The 23,181-nt window shown below is 42.5% G+C and overlaps 2 protein-coding genes across 5 annotated transcripts in view; one reads left to right on the top strand and one right to left on the bottom strand.

Moving 5' to 3' along the window:
* Positions 1–2,154, top strand: part of UBP1 (upstream binding protein 1) — a 74,973-nt gene extending 72,819 nt beyond the window's left edge. The window contains exon 16 of the mRNA XM_075062538.1: positions 1,813–2,154. Within this exon, the coding sequence (XP_074918639.1) occupies positions 1,813–1,820 (8 nt within the window). The 3' untranslated portion in view covers positions 1,821–2,154. The remainder of the gene's footprint in view (positions 1–1,812) is intronic.
* The window catches only part of FBXL2 (F-box and leucine rich repeat protein 2), a 118,873-nt gene that overhangs the window by 14,844 nt on the left and 80,848 nt on the right, over positions 1–23,181 (bottom strand). For 2 of the 4 annotated variants that reach the window (XR_004376263.2, XM_032798741.2), the window contains exons 6-13: positions 20,270–20,338; positions 20,088–20,183; positions 19,663–19,789; positions 19,405–19,479; positions 17,474–17,604; positions 6,768–6,828; positions 2,358–2,402; positions 1,531–1,587 (exon numbers count right to left, since the gene is read on the bottom strand). Coding sequence is in view for 3 of the 4 variants with exons in the window: in XM_032798741.2 (XP_032654632.1) it covers positions 1,531–1,587; positions 2,358–2,402; positions 6,768–6,828; positions 17,474–17,604; positions 19,405–19,479; positions 19,663–19,789; positions 20,088–20,183; positions 20,270–20,338 (661 nt within the window). In the remaining variant the exon portion in view is untranslated. Of the gene's footprint in view, positions 1–1,530; positions 1,588–2,357; positions 2,403–6,767; positions 6,829–17,473; positions 17,605–19,404; positions 19,480–19,662; positions 19,790–20,087; positions 20,203–20,269; positions 21,997–23,181 lie in introns of those variants that run through there. The other 2 variants (XM_032798744.2, XM_032798745.2) reach the window with 2 other exon arrangements.

Raw genomic sequence — 23,181 nt, 5'->3', positions numbered from 1 at the left:
TTTGATCCCTAAACTGAGTTTTATTTCTAAACTTTCCTTTCCATTTCAAGTAAGTGATGCTATAGCATATCGTTCCCAGCCACAGAGACAGACAGCATTTTATAAAGAACTCTTGACAAAGTCATCTTTAGTCATACCAAACAGACTGTGTCAAATTATTAATCTAAGTAAGGCTACAATGAGACTATCAAATGGAACAATAATTCTTTATAAAGCAGATTCCTTCTGCTGAATGGGATTGCTAAATTACAATATATGTTCAAGTCCACTGTTTAATAGGAAGCCAATAAATATTTTGGACTGACTGACCTAGATTTGTGCAGTTTAAAATATGTTTGGATATAAATGATCCTATGAAGATTCAGAGATGGGACTGAAGCCATTTTCAATACTGTGGCACATGTAGGCAAACATATTCTTATAAAGACTCACATGTAAACAGTTCCTTGTCTGACTGGTAGACTACTTCATTCACTGAACTAAAGCATACAATGTGTGGAATTATGACCTAGGGATCGGATGGGATGATTAATCTGCATATAGCTGTGAATACGGTTCTTTTTTAAAGCCAAATCTCTTCCTGAGCCTGCTGCTGCCTTAATAACACACTTCCTCGAGCTGAAGGTGTGGAGGAAGTCAATGACAGGGCTACGCAATTAATGAAGAAGTAAACATTTCCTTCATCCCTCCTAAGCACAGATTAGAAAGTATACCTATTTTCTTCAGGTAAATTTAAGCCAGTATATCATAATAAACAGTGACCTGCCACACATAAAATACAATACCTTTCCTTATGCCAAATGGTAGTGTGACAGTCGGCTCCAAATGCCTAGGCCTAACTTTTCAAAACCCACTAGTGATTTGGGGTACCTCAATTCAAAGTGGCCAATCTGAGTCACTTTAAGTGACCTGAGCACCGACCCTATAAAAATCAGATCCATTAAAATAGCTCAAGTTGGATTCTTTAAGAATGAAGTACCCAAAATCCCTAGTCACTTTTGAAAATGTAGGCAACAAAAACTGACATTAGATACTATAAACCCACTGCTGTGAAAATCACACACATGACTGTTTACTGGATTGGGCCATATCTGTATACACTTTTGCTAAGCAATTATCCTCTTTTTAACTAATCATTTGATCTGTTTCAAAATATATTGTATATTAAAATTTCATGATTTCCTAGAAAAATCTTTAGAGATAAAATATGTAATAGAGCATCTTTAAATATTTTTAAACGGTCTCATGTAGCTTTTTATTCTGATTAATTGCTCACAAGTAAAGGAAGGTTGCAGGTTCATTACAATATTAAAGCCGTTTTTCTGATTATATTGGGATTCCTGGAGTGCTTTGAGACGACCTACTTACAGTACTTGATGCGATATTTAAAACAATCTTAGAAATAAGCTTCATTTAAAACATATTTTGTAAAAAAGTATAAATTGTACAGTGTTGTAACACCAAAAAACTAGTAGCTACAGGCTGAGAACCAATCATTATTAATAGATATATAATAAGAGTTAAACTCACCAATGCTTGCAGTTTAGGACAGTGAACAGAAAGTTGTATCAATGTGTTATCTGTTATCTAGGAAGAGAAGAAACCAAACAATTGGCTACATAAATGCAAAGTTATAGACTAAGTAATACATAATAATAGAGTTGACTAGCTAAAAAAAAATCCACTTTGTTCAAGTAGCTGAACATATACACTTGGGTTTAATTTTATTCCATTCCTACCCTTCTGATCTATAAACCCATAAAGAGGATAAAAAATAAAGTCTTCCCCTTTTCCCAAATTTTATCTGAACAGATGGATGAAGAGCCTAAAATGTAGGAAAACAGTTACTACATGCTGAATTGAACCTAGTCTATCACCAAGCTATTTGGATAGATTTGTCACTTTGCCAATTGTCAGAGAGGCCGTGAGATGAAAAAACCCTCCCACCCTTTTTTCCAACAAAGAGGGTTTTGTAGACCTTCTTAAAGGTCCAGTAAATTTTGCCATGTTTTGTTCCTTTGCTCATTTTTATCATTTGATACCATAAACAACAACTTTGTAACCCAATCCCTACATCAGAGTTAGGTATTTCTCTCTGGCAGATGACAGTTCTGATATAAACTGGTCTATTAGAGACGTCTCTGAGAAATGGTTCAATGTTTGTAATCACCTTTCTTTGAATTCCCCTTTAGACAGACATCCCAATAATTATCTGCATTTACTATTAGAAACATTAGAATTTGGAATTCCCCCTATTGGTAAAAAAAAACAAACCACAAAGCACCGATGTTCTGAATGGCATTACAGGTTCTTATAATGGACTTATGATGAATACTCCTTGTAAAACTGATTCTCACCAGAATGCACTCTTCTAAGTCCATCTTTTCCAGTTCATGGCAATTCTAAAAAATTAAAATAATAAAAACAAAAAAATACCACAAATAAGAGGAAGGGTGGCAGTTTGATCTTGAATTCTAATGAGTGGCCCTAACCACATCACCATTAATACTGGGGCACAGACAAGGGGAGAAAGAATATTTGATTATTACAGTGTTTCACGCATCCATGCTGGCTTTTGCCATTATAAAAATGGTTACATACCTGTCTGGAAATTGTTGTTCTTTAAGATGCGTTGCACATGTCCATACCACTTTAGGCATGACCTGTCTGGGCAGCACATGTGACCTCTGCATGCTTGTGTTGCTAGATGAAAGTATAAAAATATGGAGCTGCCCTGACTCCTCCTTCAGTTCCTTCACACTGGAAGCCAGCATGTGCTGTGCCTCCAGTGTAGAAGGGGAGGAGGGAAGGTCGTGGAATGAACACGTGAACAATAGTTCTCAAAGAACAATAGTTACTGAACAAGTACGGAACAGTGTTTTCTTCTTTGCGTGATTGCACATGTCCATTTCACTTTAAGTGGCCCATAGGAGTCTGATGGAAGAGAGTATCATAATCTACTTAAACAAGGACTGCAGCACCGCTCTCCTAAACTTAGCATTGTCCCTAGAGGCCTGGGAGAGAGCATAATGAGCAACGAACATATGAGCAGATGACTAGGAGACAGTCTTGCAAATGTCACTGTTGGGAACATGACCCAGGAAAGAAGCCAAAGCTGCTTGAGCTCTTGTAGAGCGTGCTAAAACACTTCGAGATCATGTGTCATAAACAGATAAAAAAAGTTAATAGCACAGAAGTACTTTATATCTCTTTGACTGTAAAGGGTTAACAAGTTTAGTAGGCCTGGCTGTCACCTGACCGGAGAACCAGTCAGGGGACAGGATACTTTCAAATCTTAAGGAAGGGAAGTTTCTGTGTGTGCTGTTAGTTTTTGGTTGTTGTTCACTCTGGGGTCTCAGAGGGACCAGACGTGCAACCAGGTTTCTCTCCAATTACCCTGATACAGGTTCTTATAGATTCCAAATAGTAAGTACTAGGTAGATGGCAAGTTAGGTTTATGTTTGTTTTCTTTATTTGGAAATGTGCATTTGGCTGGAAGGAGTTTAATTTGGCTGGAAGGAGTTTAAATGTGTATTTGGCTTAAAGGATTTTAATTTGTACTTGAATACTTAGGCTGGGAGGGTATTCCCAGTGGCTATAGCTAAAAAACCTGTACCTAATCCATCTTAAATTTACAAAGATAATTTTTACTGNATATTTCAAAACAAAAAGTTGTTCCAAATCAAAAGATCAAAACATTTCATTTTGAAAATGTCAGAACAAACCATTCTGATTTTTTCAGATTTATTTTCTAAATGAACACTTCAGTGAAAGCAACACTAATTCTTGCCATGTTTCAATATCCCTGAATCTGCATTTTTTTGGACAAAAAATTGTCATTTGAAAGATATCAAATCTTCATTTAAAAACCTGAAATGATGGAAAATCTGCACATCCTTTGGGAATCAATTCTAATGGTTAATTACAATCCCTTTTAAAAATATAGACCTTATTTTCAGTCTCCAGAGGGTCTGGGTCTTGGGGTTCCCCGGGCAAGGTTTTGGGGGGACCCAGAGTGTACCAGGCACTGGAATTCCTGGTTGGTGGCAGGGCTACAGGTCCTAAGCTGGTAATCAGGCTTAGAGGAATTCATGCTGGTACCCCATCTTTTGGACGCTAAGCTTCAGAGTGGGGATTTATACCATGACATCATGGAACATTGGCAATATCATAACAGATGTGGGAGGGAGAAGATCCAGAAAGAGAGCTTCTGAGATGTAATGGGCTCCCCTTTCACCCTACCAGCAAAGGAGGCTAATAACTGCAGTGTCTTAAACTCTTTAGTCCTGTCCAGGCAGGAAGCCACAGCTCTGCAAACATCTAAAGTATGGAGCTTTTTCTCAACTTTGTGTGAGTGAGGTTTGGAGGGAAAAATTGGTAAGTGCAGTCTGATGACTATGAAAATCCAAAAGCACCTCCAAGAGAAATTTAGGGTGTGGATGCAAACTAACTTTGTCCTTGTAAAATACCATCTAAGGAAGGTCAGCCATCAAAGCCTGATGTGCTCCTGGCCAACGTAATAGCTACCTGGCATGCTACATTCATCCAGAGGTGAAACAATGAGCACATAGCAATAGGTTCAAAGGAGGCCCCATTAAAACGGAGAGAATCAAATTCAGATTCCAGGATGGAGTTGGGTCTCAAATACGTTCACTTTCAAGAACTTTATAGTCATAAGGTTGAAGAAAACAGCATACCACTATCCTATAGATGAAAGGGCTATGATAGCAGCCAGATTAACCCTCAGGGCCCTGACAGAAAGACATTTTTCCTTTAGGTGAAGCAGGTAATGAAGAATAAATTGAATGGGAACCCATAAATGAAAGGTATCTTTCTGCTGGGACCACACAGAGAACATCTTCCATTTTATGAAGTGTACCTAGTGGGGGGCTTTCTGCTATTCAGAAGATTGTTTCACACTGCAACAGAACAAGTAGACTCGTGAGTAGTTAACCACTGAACATAACCAATCAGGTGAAGGTTAAAAGGGCTGGAATGCAGTTTGGCCCTGGTTCTGGGAAACTATGTCTGGGACCCGAGGAAGGATTATGGCTGGGTGGCCAACCTGTGGCTCTGGAGCCACACGTGGCTCTTCAGAAGTTAATATGCAGCTCCTTGTATAGGCACTGACTCCGGGGCTGGAGCTACAGCACCAACTTTCCAATGTGCCGGGGGGTGCTCACTGGGAGCAGGTGCTGATGGAGGGCTGCTGACATATTACTGTGGCTCTTTGGCAATGTACATTGGTAAAATCTGGCTCCTTCTCAGGCTCAGGTTGGCCATCCCTGGATCTCAAATTGAAAGGTTCAACAGGTCTGAAAACCAATGCTGTCAAGGCCAGGCTGTTACTATCAAAATTAAACAGCATGATCTTGCCTGAATTTTCCTACCTCTCTCAGCACCACAGGGACTTGGGGGTGGTGGGAGGGAAGCGTTAAAAAGTTTCCCCTTTCATGATAGTAGAAAGGCATCTGATACGAACCCTGAACCGATACTCATCTTGAAACAGAACTGGTGACATTTCCTGTGCTGTCAGGTAATAACCACATCCATTTCTGGCATTCCCCACATCTGAAAAATGGACTTTGCTATGTCAGGTCTGAGACGACCATTCGTAATCTCTTCTGAACAATCCCCTGAAATGGTACACTAGACAGTTCTGACACCCAGGAAGGTGAGATACTTTGAGCATAATTTTGTTCTTGATGCAAAAAGACCAGAGGTTCATTGTTTCTTGGCAAAAGAGGCCTGACCTGGTACTTCCATGCTTGTTAAGGCAGAAATCCCAGCAGTGTTGTTTGAGTACGGAACAAGCCACAATGTGGGAAAGAAATACTTAGGCCCCAAAATTACTGCAATACAATCAAATAACCCAGAGACAATATAAATACAAGAAGAACTAACTTCCCTCCCCATATAGTTCACACAGCACTATTATCCAGCCCTACCAAACCCTCATCTCACAAGCCAGGGAAAAAGGTGCATCTTGCTGCAGATGCTAACAAATTTGGGATGTTACAGCACTGATAAGGAAGCATGTTCCAAAGGTCTAGAGAATACCCTGCCAACTGCCCCCTATACCCATGGAACTAAAATAGCTCTTGTACACATCAAATGTTTGTTACACAACTCCTATTTAAATAAAAACATTTTTGTGTTTCATTTTATTTAAAATAAACTTTACACAATTTTATAAAAGTGAAACAAAAATTAGATCCATTAAAACAGAAACCTTTTTCCTTGAAATATTCACTTCTAGTCAGTCCCTTAATCAACACAGTAAGTCTGCTTCTAACTTTACACGCTATAGAAGTCTCATTGAAGTCAATAGGCATGAGTTAAGGCTTAACTGAAAATATTATCTAGATATATTTTGCAACAATAATTGATACACAGAACAATCTGCTATAAGGAGACTTTCTGTACTTAGGAAGCCTGCTTGCATTATAGTCATAGTCTTTAAAATTATTGTTCTATATATGAAAAATACATGTGATTAAATTTAAATACATTTTTAGAAAAAAATAAAAAGAGCAGGGGTGGGGAAGAGAGAAAGCCACTGTAAAAAATATTCCAAGCTCCAGTTATTTGTAAATACGTTCCAGAAATAAAATCAATTATTTTGTTTCTTTCCTGGCCACCTCCTCTAAGGGACCTCCCTTCTACTCTACTTTCTTCTCATCATTTCCAGCATGACTGGATAAATTCAGATATGTACAGTAGCAGTGACAATTAAGTAAACTGTACATTTTTAAAATAATCCTTACCCGTGCTAAAAGTGTAAAACCTGCATCTGTCAGGTGGGAACATCTTGCAGCTTCCAAAATCCTAAAAAAACAATTGTTTTCAACATAACAATATTACTGATACAGTAATGAAAAGAAATTACTTCTTTTTATTTAAATCTATTATCACTATGTTGTAACATAAAACTGATTTGAACCAAACTCATAAGTCCATTTTGCAATTTTAAAAAAAGCAGGACTGATTTTTGATTCAGCTAATCAGAAAGATGTTCAGGCTACATAGCAAAATTAAATGATGTACAATTAAGAATTATACCTATGGACATTTGAAAAGAAAAAAATTTACAGTGACTTCTTGTACTTCTAAGGCTATGCATATACTTATTGTAATACTCAAAACTGTATTTTGAAAAATACCATTTTCACTGCATATCTTATTCCTAATACACAAAGAAATAAATGCATTAGACAGAAGTGGAGTTTCTATGTTGGGGAAGAGTATAGAAAGAGTATACAGAGAGGAATTTAGGAAAGTGCAGGTCAAGCCATCACAATGTACCTCCAATGTTCTATTTATTGTCAGGTTCTTACATTAAGTATTTTGGCTTCAGGTGTCGGAAAGCAAGGAGACAAATAGCTGTCAAAGCCAGAACGTAAAGCCAAACCTACCTGATTCAATCTTCCAGAAACAAGTATAGAAATACATTAGGAAAAAACTCATCACCCGAGAAGCAGTCCCTTAGGAGAGGTGTGAGTGAAGTGAGAGAAGAGAAAAAAGGAAACTATGATAAATAATACCAGTATGTATGGTTTTCATTGTAGTACTTCTGCTCTTTCCTTGTTCAAGTTTACACTAAGCAGATGGTAGTGAGCAGCGAGACTAACAAGGAGAGAGTGTCACAGAGTAACCATGAGCACAAAGTCCCCCATTCAACACAACAGCCACTTCCTTTATGTTTGACAGACAAATTCATAAAGGAGAGATAAGGGAAACAGACTACAAGACTGCTGATTTAGATTTCTCTGTTTAAATATAGCCACAGATAGTGTTTAAGACGTAGCTAGAACTCAAGTATCTCTCTTTGTGGACAAAGAAGAAACGGATATCATCCCATATCCATTGGATAAATGTTATCTTACAGGATTCATACCTTCTCTGAGTCCTGAGATTGTGTAGAGGGCTTGGGTGGACTACTCTAGCAACATGCTCAGGAGAAACTAGCATAGGTATCAAAGCTTAGGGGTAGGCTATCAAAATTTGCTGTTTCTACCATAATGCATTACACATCTAGTATTAGTTTTCAAAGTACTAACCATAAATCACTATTCCGAAATGCCTCAAAATCTCATCTCCCTCCCAGCAGGGTCACTGAGTAAGTATTATCTTTTCTGTCAATAGGGCTATACTGAACATCCATATGCCCTTCATAGACTTCTCAGGCCCCCATTCTTCTTCAAGTGATTGTCCCTATATGGATTCCAAACACAGATGCACAGTTTTTTTAGTAGTTTGCGTTGATCTGCACATCAATGTAGGTCATCCGTATGCTCGCATCTGAGGCTATCAGAGGCCGTGAGGGTTGACACCGCTCCAGTTCTCTCTGATCACCGCACAGCCAGAGTCAGAATCCCTGTTCCTCAGTGTTCCTAGCCTTGCTAAAAGAGCTCCTTGTCTGTTTTTCCAGTATATATAGCTGTATACAGATATTTATAGTGTAGATTCCTAGTTGATCCTCATTAGACCCTTCCCCAACCAGGGAGGGGAGATCCCCCGCTCTGGGGATTATGCCCCGGCAAGCCAGCTTCAAAAACCGTGCTTCATACCTGCATTCCTTCTCTGTGAGTGACAAGCACCAATGGTGCCTCTACTGCCTCAGCAAAGCTCACATCATCACCTGCTGCTCCATCTGCTGCTCATATCTGTTCAGAATAAGAGAAGTGAGAGAACTTCGCCTCCATAGGCTTCTAATGGAGGGAATCTATGCACCCACATGTGCAGTCAGATCCAGACCAGCAGATCTGCTGGAATGCCTCCCATCACCACCAGTGAGTGCCCCTCGATCTTCCTCCAAGGCGCCAAACCCAGGGGTACCGCCGCAGTCGCAGAAGCCCACTGTGAGCATAAGAAACACAGATATGAGCATAAGGTTGGCTCCCCAACAGGGACTGCCCTTAAACACAGTGTTGCCTTCCTGAGTTATGCCAAGTTGGTGAGAAGTCATCCATCAACCCGACTGCTCTAGCTCCAAGAAACCCCAGACAGAGCATAAGCTGAAGTACCAATGTGATCCGCTGATGTCACTCCAGCTCCAGTCACTGGTCCGGCACCCTTATCACTTCTGGCACCATTGATGATGCCAGGCCCCTCCAGGCCACCACACATGGTTCCCTGCACACCTGGAACCACTGATGCCTACTGTGGAGCTGTTGCTCCCACACATTCCCAGGTTCCCCACTACTGTCTGGTCCCCCAGCCACCACAGAACTCCCTTCTCTGGTGGATGAGCCCTTCCTTCTTTTCCTGGCACGATGCATATCTTCCACCCATCTTGCATCAGCGGCTCCGCCCCCATTAGACCTGTCCTCCAACTCAGAAGACTTTTCAGAGCTGGATTCCCTCATTCTCACCTGGCCAATCTCACAGCCCATATCCCAGGCGCCGACCATCCTATCTACTGGTGTATGACCTTACGTCCGACCCAGGGCTCCACTATCCCTGGTGTCCGCCGATGCCTGGCAACCTATACACTTGGCCTTGCTGGCCTTCTTGGGACCGCTACCAGGACTATGGAGTAACACTGGTAGCCTCTTACCAACCTGGCCACACACCAGGCCTTTCTCGCTTGACGACGAACCAGATGATGCTACAGTACAGCCAGTACCATCAGTACTGCCAGTCCCCACTGTAGCCTCATTGTCACTGGACGAGGCACTAATTCTGCCTTCCTTCTTCCCGCTGGATGACCATAAACAATACCACAACCTGCTTCAGCAGCAGCTCTTGGCCTCCCAGTGGAGCAAGACCAGGACAAATGAAACCAGGAACCCTCTTGCACTGCCCTCCACATCCATGGGGCCATGCTGCAACCAGCACAGTTGGTCTGGCATACACTGGTATACACACTACTCCTAAGCGGCAGAGTGGCGATACTCTGCTACTACAACCTCCGCTCCCTCAACCCTCCTGGGATGTCAGTCTAAGCAACAATTTTGACACTCTCACCAAGACTTGTAAATGTCTCCCTACCCCCCATCTTGCCCTCTTTGCCCACAATTGGAGCAAGATCATCACAGACCACTGGGTACTGGACATCATTCACCAGGGGTACTCTATAGAATTCCTCACATTCCCCCTCCCCCCATTGCCCACCCCACACTGGCTGTGGAGATCTTCTCCAAGAGAAAGTAGATGCCCTTCTCCAGAAAGGCACCATAGTGTGTGTCCCTCTCCATTATCAGGGCTGCAGCTTTTACTCCCCATATTTCCTTATTCTGAAGAATGGGGGCGGCTGCCGCCCCATGCTCAACAAGTTTGTATGAAAATTCAAGTTCCAGATGGTCATGCTTCCCCTCATTATCCTTTCTGTCTTCCACAAAGCCTGGTTCATGGCTCTCAATGTGAAAGATGCATATTTCCACATTGATATTCACTCGGCTCATTGGAAGTTTCTCCACTTTACGGTTAGTCACCCCACTATCAGTTCCATGTCCTCCCCTTTGGTATCGTCCCCAATCCACACGTATTCACAAAAGTCTTCACCATTGTCGCAGCCCCCATGCTATGCCTCTGCCATTCCGTGTTTCCCTACCTAGGTGAATGGCTCCTACTGGCAACTTCACGCACCCACCTCCTCTGAGCAATCCAGACTCTTTATGATATCCTCACCAATCTGGGCATTTGTGTCAATGAAGAGAAGTCCATCCTTGTTCCTACCCAATGGATCACATTTATTGGGGCATGCCTGTACACTCTCATGGGTCAGGCTTTCCTCCTGGCAGATTGGTTTACCATCTTTACTTCTCTCATCACTTTACACCACAAACCACACACCTGCATCTGTGAATGCCTTTCCTTCCTCAGCCACATGGCAGCCTGCATCTCTGTAATGCCCCTTGCCCACCTCTATATGCGCTGCCTTCAACTATAGATCAAATCAACCTACAAACCGCAGACAGACCGCTTGCAAATCTGTCCCTCTCCAGTTACGTCCTGGCTTCCCTCACCTGGTAGACTGACCTGTCCACGGTACTGATAGGCACCCTGTTACACCTCCTGCTTTCTGCACCACTCTAACTATGGACACCTCCTGATACGGGTTGGGTCGCCCACCTGGATGCTCACATGGCCCAGGGCCTTCCCCTCATACGATCACGTCACGTTCGACTGCTATCCAACAACGTGGTGGCAATGTTATATATGAACAAGCAAGGTAGTGTAGGTTGTCCCCTCTGCATGTGGAGGCCATCCAACTCTGGAACTGATGTATCAGATACGATGTCATGATTCAGGCTATGTACCTTCCAGATGCCAGCAACTCGCTCACGTACATGCTCAGCAGGTCATGCTCAGCAGGTCCTTCTATGCTAACCACAAGTGGGAACTACATGATCCAACACTACGCTCAGAATTCTACTGCTGTCTGGCGTCGGGACCTGTTCATGAACAACAAGAAGAAAAAACTCCCCCTCTTTTGTTCCAGAGCATCACTTGGGATGGACTCACAGGGCTATGACTTGCTCCTGCCCTGGACCAACAAAGTCCACTATGTCTTTCTGCCCACTCTCCTCATGTGCAAGATTCGATGGGATCGAGCGACATTCATTCTGTCCTCACCAATATTTGTTCATGGAATTCCTCCACCTCTCTGCTCATCCCTGGATCCACTTCTGCCCTCACCCAGATATCCTCACACAGGCACAGGGCCAACTCTAACATTCCAACCTGAGCCCACTCCATCCCACGACCTGGTATTTGGATGGAGCTCACAAGCAAGCAAAGCATGCTCCACCCCAGTGCATGACATCCTCAAGCACAGCAGGAGGCCGCCCACCAGGGTCTGCTATCAGGCGAAATGGAAGTGTTTCACCGCCTGGGCACGCTGATACCACCACCTACTAGACTCCATCTCCATTCCTATCCTCCTGGACTACCTTCTCCAACGTGAGATGTCAGGCCTATTTGCCTTCCAATACCCACCCTCCATCGCCTCTGCTATGGACTACTTAGCTTACCGGTTAGAGGGATATTGGAGCAGCAGCAACCCACATGACCTCTTACTGCCTCAGGTGCGAGTTTGTAGACAATGTGTTTGGGTTCAGTGAATAGCACTACAAAAAACTGTGCCGGTGCCGGCTCCGGCACAGGGCACACATGCACACCCACGTTTGGAATCGAAGTAGGGTCTACACATCTCAAAGAACGCTGCAGTTACAGTAAATAACCTCCTCTTCTGTAGTTTTAAGCAGCTCATCATAGGTGGTTAGCAACCCTTAATGAAAGCCTGGATAGAGCAATCACATAACTGGTGCAAAAATTATTTAGAATGTCAAGCATAAGGCAAAATATGTTTTAGAACCATCCATGTGTTATCCCTTTCCTTGTTTCAATACCATTAACCTTTTTTCAATTCTAATTGTGTATGTGACCTCTGCCTCTCATCAGTCCTGCAAACCTCTTCTCTAATGCTCCATAACATAAAAACATGCATAGTGATGGGATATGCTTTAAAAAGAAAGAGCAATCGTGCAACTTACTTGCTACACATCTGGTTGAAAAGCACTGAACACTGGTGCACAGGCAGCAGTGGGTGAGAAAGGAAAAGAATGGCAATTCCACCTTCAGATTAGCTGTCCCTCGATCTAGTGACAAGGGGTGTGGAGAGGTGAGCTAACAGCTGCCCTACTGTGTCATTCAGCTAGGGAGCCAAGATCCAGATTAGATTGGGCCTTAATATTGGGGCATACTGATCACAGATATTGCACTGATAAGCTTGAGGGTGAGTAAGGTTCTGGTGTTGGTCTGTTTTGATGATTGCACCAGATTTGATGTGGCTGTCTAGAGAAGTTCTTTCCAGGCACTGGCTGGCATTTTCTTTTTTTATTTCTTTACACTGTAACTAGTTTTGAAGGGGGATGCAGGTGAGTGGCCATCTTAACTGGCTTTGGTGTGTGACAGATACATAGATCAGGGTTCAGCAACCTATACTACATGAGCCAATTTTTACTGGCACGCTGCTGTCATCTGGGGTCCTGGCCACCGGCCCTGCTCAGCCCCTGCCTGCCTTGATGAATGGAATCCTAGGTCGGCAGCAGGCTGAGCAGAGCCGATGGCCGGGACCCCGGCTGGCAGGAGCCGGCGGCCGGAACTCCAGACCATCAGCTGGCTGAGCCGCTCAGCCCACTGCCAGTCTGGGGTTCCATTCACAGGCTCCGTTCAGCCAGCTGCCAGTGTAGGGTTCTGGTCGCCAGCCCCACTCAGCCCGCTGCTGGCCTGAATGGAGGGAACCCCGGGCTCGCAGCGGGCTGAGCCGCTCAGCCCGCCGCCAGTCTGGGGTTCCTGTTGTTGACCCCTTGCCAGCCGGGGTTCCAGCCACTGGCCCCACTCAGCCTGCTGCCAGCCTGGGTGAACAGAACCCTGGCTGGCAGTAGGCTGAGCAGGGCAGGGACCCTGGCTGGCAGGAGCCGGCAGACAGAACCCCAGACTGGCGGCGGGCTGCCAGCCCCTTGCCAGCCAGGGTCTTAGCCCTGTTCAGCTTGCTGCCAGCCTGGATGGACAGAACCCCATGCTGGCAGCGGGTTGAGCAGGGCCAGCAGACAGGACCCCAGCTGGCAGCGGCCAGCGGATGGAATCCCCTGCGCTGCCGGTCTGAGGTCCTGGCTGCCGGCCTCGCTCATCCTGCTTCCGGTCTGGATGGACAGAACCCCGGCCCGCAGCGGCTGAGCTGGGCCAGCCGCTGGAACCCCAGACCAGTAGCGTGGGTGGTAGATGGAACCCCAGACCGGCAGCGCACTGTGCTGTTCAGCCCGCTGCCGGTTCGGGGTTCCATCCGCTGGCCCCTGCCAGCCAAGGTCTCGGCCGCTGGCCCAGCTCAGTCCACTGCCAGTCTGGGGTTCTGTCGGGGGCCCCTGTAAATGTAAAATTTATTTTGGCACACGAAACCTTAAATTACTGAAGACTTGGCACACCACTTCTCAAAGGCTGCTGACTCCTGACATAGACAGGGGATCTGAGTTATGGTGCACTCTTGGTAAAGATCTGAGCACACTGTTTTTAGGAAACTACAATTACAGTTAAGTAATTTTCTCTTTCTTCCAAGGTAAGCATTCTCAGAATAGTCATACTCTTTGGAGACTAGAGAGGTAAAGGGAGGTATCTCTGCTAAGGAAACCGAAGAAGAAAAACCAGGACAGACAGACACAGTGAGAGATTCCAAGCTATGTAAGACAAACCAGAGGGAGGAAAGAGGTGTAACTTAACTTGGAAAGAGATATTATAGATGACATTTTAATTCATCCATGACACCTTGTCTAATAGCACTGCATAGGGAGCAACCATGACTGCCTTGTAAGAGTAGAGCTATGACTGAAGGCTCCCTATTGTCCCTTGTGTGTTAGAAGGCATTTATGATTAATACAGTTCTTGACTCAGATCATTCTAAATAATCCTTACACAGGTAAGGTTTAAGAAGTCATGCGTTTCAAAGTGCTAACCATAAAGTACTATTCTGAAATGCCTCAAAATCTCATCTTTCCAAGTCTACTCAGCATAGGGTCACTGAGTAAATACTCTCTGTAATACACGAACCATCTTCTCTCAATAGGGCTATACTGAACATCCATGAGCAACTCTTTATACGCTTGTTAAGCCCATGTTCTGTGATCTTCAGCAGCTCATCATAGGTGGTTAACAACTGTTAATGAAAGGTCTATGTGTAAGAGAGCGCACTATATGGCTACACCCACCATTGTCATATGCAGTTGAACAGGAAACAACCTATTCCCCCCTTTTCAGCTGAAGTTTAGTAGATCATTGAATGCTGATTTTACTCTATTAAGTACACAGGATATTTTCTAAGAGTATTGCAGAGTTGGCAATACTTGAACTGTTTCCTTCCCTTTCTCCTCAAGAGAGGGTGCATGCATTGCCAAAGCACCTTTTTGATTCATTGGATTCCTCACTCTTTCCTAAAGGATAGAGAGAAATAGGTGATAAGTGTGTAAAGAAGAGGCAAGGCACTGGCAGTCATGATCTGAGTTTAATCACCATAGTACTTCTTGTAACGGTAATTCTACAGAAAGCTTGAGAACAGCATGTGGAGTTGTAAGATTGATCCCTGGATAGCAAATATTCTTATAAGGCTTTCCCCTAAATTGGCCAGTGAGTAAATCAGCTGATCCAATTTTGGAAAGGGAGTTAGAAGGTTTTTGCAGGTTTTCTAGTTCTTCAAAAAATGTGTTACTTAGGAGGTACAAAGAAGTGGGGAGTTGCATCTTCCATTGATTGACATTTTTAATACAGTATATTTTAGTACATGGTCTTGAAGCTCAGTCTATGGCAATCTGCATTACCCTTACTTTGGATGAGAGACGGATCTATGGGGATCATTTTGTCAGATTCATTTTCCTTAGTGATATCTTGTTACTGTATGAGAAATGGCTGAAGCCTCTCCCCTGGTGGCACTGAGGGAGACTAGCAAGCTACAGGGTAGTAAATCAGGTTTGCTTAGCTAGCAGTACATTTTCTGGTGCCCCGCGTTAGGTGCTTCCTTACATTTTTCTTGAGAGATTTTTCATGAGAGCTGTCTTTCACTTGAAAGGAGGAGAGTGAGACTGATAGGTATTTTAGGCCTCTTTCTTTGCCTTAGAAAGTGAGCCAGGAATTATTTCAAAGTACTATATTTTTCTGACATCAGTTAGAGAGAAAGACTCAGATTTGTCCTAACTAGTGACAAGGGGTTTAGCCTTCTAAGGAGTGTGACAAATCAGTTTGAAAAAAGACTCGTGACTGAAGCAAGAGCATGCATAAGCACTCATAGCTATTCGCATAAGCAGCCAAATTTGGATCAGATACAGACATTGACTTGAAGAGAGTCTTTCTAAATTAAACAAAAGCTCCTTTTTTCCCCTATCAATCAGGTTAAAAATGAACATGGCAGAATGTGTTTGGTAATTACATACAACACTGGCATCCAAATATAGTTTGTCATAATTTTTTTTGATACAAAAGTTTACAGATATATATATTTTCCTTAACTGTCCATAATTAAAGTTTAATTGGTCAGTCTCCCTAAGAACTACTGAATCTGTTTCTGTCATAATTTAGGTTTTAATTTAATCTTAAGAAGCTTAATATTTTTGTATTAAAAAAATCATCCTTAAAAGGAAAATGTCTTACACTTTTAATTACAGTTGCCCCATAATAGAAATCTTATTCATGACTAGGGTGGAGACAGATATGCATTTCTGCATTAAACAGATTCTTCAAAATATTGAGAAATGAGAATTAACTATGCAGTGTTACCATATATTGTCAAATAGCTATATTTCACTCCTGAGATGGCTGCATTTCAGTGGTGGGTGAAATAAAATCTGTGTAGGAACTGCCCATAATTACAGCATTTAACGTACACACAGGGTTTGTGGCTTGAAATCACTCGATACCATGTACCACTTTAAGTAAAGTAACCCAAGGAAGGTAAACTATAGTGAATACTTACCCTTTAGAGAAAGTTTCCTTAGTATTAAGAGTTAAATGAAATTATTTTGGTTCACGTAGCGGGCAAGGTGCAGATAATACCAGTATAATATAAAAAGTTAACAACAAATTTATATAATTTCTGAATTGGCAGATAATTTATTTCTAATAATAATATTCTGAAGATAAATTCAGATATACTTAACCAGATTCTTTTCCTTGTTCCAGACTCTCTGTGCTGCTCTGGTTGTGTAACGGGGCCAAAAGCAAAAACATCTCTAGAGCTGAGCATTGCCCCATTGTGGGAGAGTCACCAGATAGCTTTAGAGCAGGCACAGCCAACACCTATGCCATTCCCACTGCAACCCTCAGCATAAGGGCATTACAATCTGAAGGAGGGAGAGATGTAGGCAAAGTGCTACTGTACTGTAGCTATTCTTGGCTGGGATATTGAACCTAAAGCTGTTCTAAGTACATCCATGCCGGGAAAGAACAAGACAGAGGATCAGGGAGCTGCAACTAACTTCATTTTGAGCCACCCAACCTCAGCTGTGCCCATCAGATACTGGTGTGGATAATTTAAACCATTGTGCATTTAAGTCTAACAATGTTGGGCAGCATAGCATACTAATGGAAAAACACACCTAAAATGTCACCTACGTGTAGTTCTAATTAAGTATTTCAGGTATGATTTGCAGTACTATTTATAAAGCAAAAGAAGAAGATACCGAACCATAAAATGTAGTATATATTGGACAGATCCTCAGCTCGTGGAAATTGTTATATGACAGCTTACAGCAGCTGAGGATCCTTTGTATGTATCTATGAAGTAATATAGAGTCAGTTAGTAACTGTGACAAATTCTTTTTCCTCTTTTCACATGATATGCAGGGGTTGGGTTTTTGCCCTGACGCTGAACACCCTTAACTCCAATGGAAATCAATGGAAATTGAAGGTGCTCAGAATTTCATAGGAGAAACGTAATCTCCCAGGATCAGGCCAATGATGAATATAAAAACTGTGACATACTCACTTCAATCTCGGACAGTTTAGACCAAGTGCTGTGAGAGAAGCATCTGTAAGGTTGCTACAACCAGAAACACACAGTGACTGAAGTCTGTGGCATCCTCTACAAATTTTTACAATGCCTTCATCTGAAATTTGCTGCAACAAATAAAAAAGGTTGACGTTTATCCTGCTATCAAGTAATTTGTCTAGGAATAAAAATAGAGCCATGCAGCATGACATCAGATCAACAGTGTGCAACCATGATAAGTTGTCTATTTTCATCCACAAAATGTCAGCAGGAAATTACACACCAGGTGATAACTCTGCTTCTTTGACACAACCACCACACAGGATTCCTGCGCACTCACATCTTTTTGTAGATTTGAGATTCTGTTCTAATGCAGTGTGAAGCTGGGTTTTCTCCCATCTTTGACATGGTTTTAATGTGGTAAATATTTTAATTTACAATCACATGCAGTTTGTATTTTTAGGGGAGCTTTTCCTTCCCACAAATTTAGAGATTAACTAAGAAATGTCTAGAAGGAGTTTAGGCACAAGCAGTTAAAATGAAAGATGAGGGAGGGGTTCATGCCCAATGTCACACACTGCCAAAAACTAAGAGCAATTACCACCTGTCTTGAACTGGGGATGCAAAACCCAAGAGTGGGAATCCTACTGTATGCTATCTTCAAAGAAACAGAATTACAAGTCATCAACTATTTCTTATCCCTGTTTTACAGAAGGTATGTTGAAATACAGAGATTTGCCCCAAATTACCCAGAAAGCGTGCAGCAGACCCAGTAAAAGAACCCAGACATCTCATTTCCCTGTCCTTTGAGTTAATCTTTCATTATACTGTTCTGGTTTAGCCACTCTGATAGAGAGAACTAACTTATGTTCTGATATGCCTGGTGTTGAACTTGCATGGTTATCTTCTGAAACAGGCTTAATTGAAAACAGCTCCTCAATACTAGTTGCACACGTGATACGAATAGTCTTCTAGGACACAATGCAGGATTATAATATTTAGAAAGATGAATTGTGTCAGTTCTTCTGGATCTTCCTTTCTGAAGAAGTGTTTTTCCTACTTTGGTAACTTAACGTCTCCCAAATAAATTATCCTTTGTGTTAATACAAGCTCATTCCTCTTTGGATTGTCATTCCCACGTGATGAAAACAGTGATTTCTGCTGCCTTTTGAGATGATTGTGTTTATTGCCTTTATGAGCCACTTATCTAGATATGTTAATATGACCTTACTTCTGAGACTAACCACTACCACAAACATTACTTTTGGTAGCCAAAAAAAAGGAGCCTGCCCTGCCCCCGGTGGGCACCAGGCCAGAGCCGCTCTAGGTAAACACTTGGGCAGAGCGGGGGGCCATGAGGAGTTGCAGGCCACATGTTTGAGACCCCTGATCTAGTAGATGTAATGTTACTAGAAATTTATTTTTTTTTAAATATCCAGTACACAAGAATGTGCTTAGCACCTCATAGACATGGTCTCTGCCCAAAGAACTTACAATTAAAAACAGACCACAGATGACAGACTTTGGGGCTTGGGGCCTGGGAGAACAGGGATAACATGACATCAGTAAGACTGCGTGGTTATTTTGATTGTATACAGAGTTCATGGTAGTTGACTGATTTCAGTTACTAGTTAAAAGCTAAAGCTATCTACAAATAAAAATAATGGAAAGCCAAAGGTTCCAAATCTGCATTCAGCAGTGGAAATATTCAGCTGGTTTATGGCCTCCAGGCAGCACAGGCTATGCTCCACTCAGCTATTTTATCAACACTGTGACTGAAATATTCTCTGACTTGTAGAAATGTGCTGTCCCAACTATTCAAAAGCATAACACTTGAATTCATCAATGTCTGAAAAATGCTTTGAGATCCTTAGATAAAAAAGTGCTATAAAAGTAGAATGTACTCTTTCAAAGTTTAAAATACATACTGTGCATGACTGCAAGTTCAGGATTACAAGTTCATGACAGTGATTTTGAATGTGTTTCAGTGCTTCATCTTCCAACTGTATTAATGAATAAAAAATAAATGAGCAAGGAACGCTACAAATGTACGGACTTTATAGTGTTAAAAAACAAAAAGACTCTGTAACAAAAACATCATCATCTAAATTCAAGGAGGTTTTCAAAATATCAAAATATAAACTGTACTCCTAAAGGATTATCTTCACACCCAAGCAGTTATGTACCTGTGTGCAACCTCTAAGAAATAGTGCTTTTAGTCCACTGCACCCCTTCACCAGTGCTTCAATACCATCCTTCGTAATCTGATCACACCAGGAAAGATTCAAATGTTCCAGATTTCTGCAACCCTCACTGGGAGAATTTAAAAAAATGCATAAAGTTAAATCCAACCTTAAGAATAGTGATAACAGTGAAAAACCCAAATGAAACATGCTGTTACAAATTCATGATGGATAACTGTGCCAGGGCTCTACAGAAAAAACATGGGGAAAGACCACACATAAGCACTATACATTACACCTTTAGAAATGCTAGGTATAGGGCATATATGAGGCTGATACACAGTATAAGTTTCAGGAAATAGTGAGAAATGTGTGATTTCAGTAAATGTTCTTCAAAGTAGTCTTTTAACATGAATAAATATTCTTACCTTAAACCTTTCAAAGAGCTGTTTGTAATAGATACACAGGATGTCAGATCCAGATGTTTCAGCTTGGAACAGAATTTGCTAAGGCTATAACACGTGCTGCAAAACAGCAGACACACTAAAAATATCTTCAGTCACTTCTTTTTTCAAATTTCACTATCACATAGAAAAAGCCTTTCACCTACCTGTCAGTAATTTTTGTACATCCATTTAGATTTAAATGTTCAATATTTCTACAGTTCTGTGCAAATGTCCTAAAACAGCAATAAAAAGTTAATGAAATTTTATATGGAACAAGTTATAATTCAGCCACTAGAGCACACCCTCCCCTCAACCTCTTCATCTAATATACAGAAACAGCCAACAACTTTGAGATGTGGGCCACAAAGTAACCACAAAGTAAATTTCAGACACAATTGTCACAGGAGCTGCTTCTTTCTTTTGCCAGAGTTCTTGTGTAAGTTTTTGTCTCTGTTAACTTGCAAAACCATTTTCCCTCAAACTTGATTTTAGGGAGAAGTCTACTTCTGTTGTCTCCTGTATCTGTCCTGCTTTACACCTATTAACTCAAAACTTTAATAGGAACAGAAGAAAGCAAGTATCACCACATTTGGATATTTGACTCTAGTTAAGCCACTGGGCAGAGATTCACTAATTTTTCTGTTGTATTACTAAATCCTCAAATGGGCCACATTAGGGGCTGATCCGTCCTAAGTCAAAGGGAAGTGAAGATCCCCAGCAGGCTATAGGATGAGGCTCTAAAGCTACTGGATTATCCATTCAGGTCCCCTAGGCCTATACTTTGGTCATGAGCTATACTATATGCAACTGAATGAAGTACTGCGATCAGCTGGGTCTGAATTGTAAAGATGATTGTCACTATCATGTTAAAAACCTGTATATAACATTACCCTTATTACCAGGAGAAAATACATAAATATCATAGAATCGTAGAATACCAGGTTTGGAAGGGACCTCAGGAGGTCATTTAGACCAATCCCCTGCTCAAAGCAGGACCAATCCCCAACTAAATCATCCCAGCCAGGGCTTCATCAGGCTGCACAGACGAAAAGAAAATGTACAGCTACACAGCATTTCAGAACAGTATTTTTATATCTAGGTTTCCTCCAACTTTATTAATGTTTATGGACACAGTTGGAGGTACACACACAAAAACAGCTTTGCCTGGAGTTTTGCCTTCGTTAACAGATGCAACTGTACACTCAGCTGGTAACAAGTTGCTGGCTCTCCAGTGTGAATTGAAAACAAAGGGGTGGGAGGAGAGAAGAAACAGCTTGTAGTTATATGGTTGATAGTTTCCACTTGAATCTTCAAAATGGCTATTCCAAAGTTCAAGTATTTACTGGAGGGAAACTTACATTTATTAGACAAATGAGACATCTGTTGATTACTCTCAGCATTTTCTCCATTCTGCAATAAGCTGTTGGAATAGTAAACCTATTGGGAAAACTGTGTCCTGCAAAACCCATGTGTGGATTTTCTGATACAGGTACCTCAACCAAGCAATATTTATGTATCTGACATCTCTTTCGGTGACTGGCAATTATTTTTAACACAAGCATGGTAAAACAAAAGGGGTGAGAAAGCAGATCTGAAAACAGAACAGCACAGAAAGACAGTTAAACAGAAAAGTAATTTGAGATTACCGTATATACTCGATCATAAATTAGTTCTTTTATAAACCGAACCCCCCAAGATGGATACGTAAAAATGGGAAAAAAAATGTATGACCCGTTCATAAACCGACCCTATAATTCAGGGGTCAGCAAACTTTGGCTCCCAGGCCATCAGGGTAAGCCGTTGGAGGGCCGAGATGGTTTGTTTACCATGAGCGTCTGCAGGCACGGAAGTAAATCTAATTAAACAAAGTGTTCCGGCACACTAGCTGCTTACCCTGATGGGCCGGGACAGCCCCTGTGACCATCCCCCATATGACCCCACCCCTAACTCAGGACCCCCACACTCTCCCCATCCCATCCCTTCCCACCTATCTGGGGAGGGCCAGGAGAGGATGTCTCTGGCCAGGCTGGAGCTGCTCCGACAGGCTGGACAGCACGGCCGCAGCCTGCTCTGGCGGGCCAGACCAGGTGGAGCAGCAGCAGCATGTTCCAGCGGTCTGGGCCAGGCGGCACGGCCACAGCCTGCTCCAGCGGGCTGGACGGCAGGGCCAAGCGGCATGGCTGCAGCCTGCCAGCCCTGGAGCTGCAGCTACTTCAGAGGCTGAGGGGAGAGCAGCGTGGCCAGAAGCAGACAGATTCTGGCCCGGCCTCTTCCCTTCTGGCTCTGCTGGCTGTACTGCCTCTCCTTGCTCCCTCTGTTGGGGGGAGGGGCTGTATCCCACCTCTCCCTCTCTATACCCATTCATAAGCCGACCCCCTCCTCTGGTGCTTCCCTTTTTTACTTAAAAATTTGGCTTATGAACGAGTATATACAGTAATAATTTGAAAATGAAAGCAATCCTCCTAACTATTTCCCTAAAGAAAGCTTAGGCCACTTACTGTTTACTGGATTTTCTCTTGACTACATCATCCACCCATACTTGGAGCGTATATAGGCTACAGCTTTTTCCCACTACTTGCTGTCACCAGTGCAGCTCCACCAATGCCACTTACTGTGGAAGCAGTAGTGTACACAGGCCACCAGCATGTAAACCATGTCATCTAACTCTATGTTGTCAAGTATCAGAGGGGTAGCCGTGTTAGTCTGAATCTGTAAAAGCAGCAGAGAATCCAGTGGCACCTTATAGACTAACAGCCACTGGATCATGAGCTTTCGTGGGTGAATACCCACTTCATCAGATGAATGTAGTAGAAATTTCCAGGGGCAGGTATATATATGCTAGCAAACAAGCTAGAGATAACGAGGTTAGTTCAATCAGGGAGGATGAGGCCCTGTTCTAGCAGTTGAGGTGTGAAAACCTTAACTGCTAGAGGCAGTGCTGGTGCTACTCAGACTCTATGCACAAGCACTCCCAGCTATTCCGTGCACCACTGATTTCCTGCTATGAAACATACAATGCATTACGGCCTCCAGAAACACAATTTCCTAGCACCATGGATGTAGAAGGCTCTCTACA

This window comes from Chelonoidis abingdonii, chromosome 2, assembly GCF_003597395.2.
Source record: "Chelonoidis abingdonii isolate Lonesome George chromosome 2, CheloAbing_2.0, whole genome shotgun sequence".
NCBI lineage: Eukaryota > Metazoa > Chordata > Testudines > Testudinidae > Chelonoidis > Chelonoidis abingdonii.
Note: the sequence above shows the minus strand (reverse complement) of the source record. Positions and strands in the feature narration are given on the sequence as shown.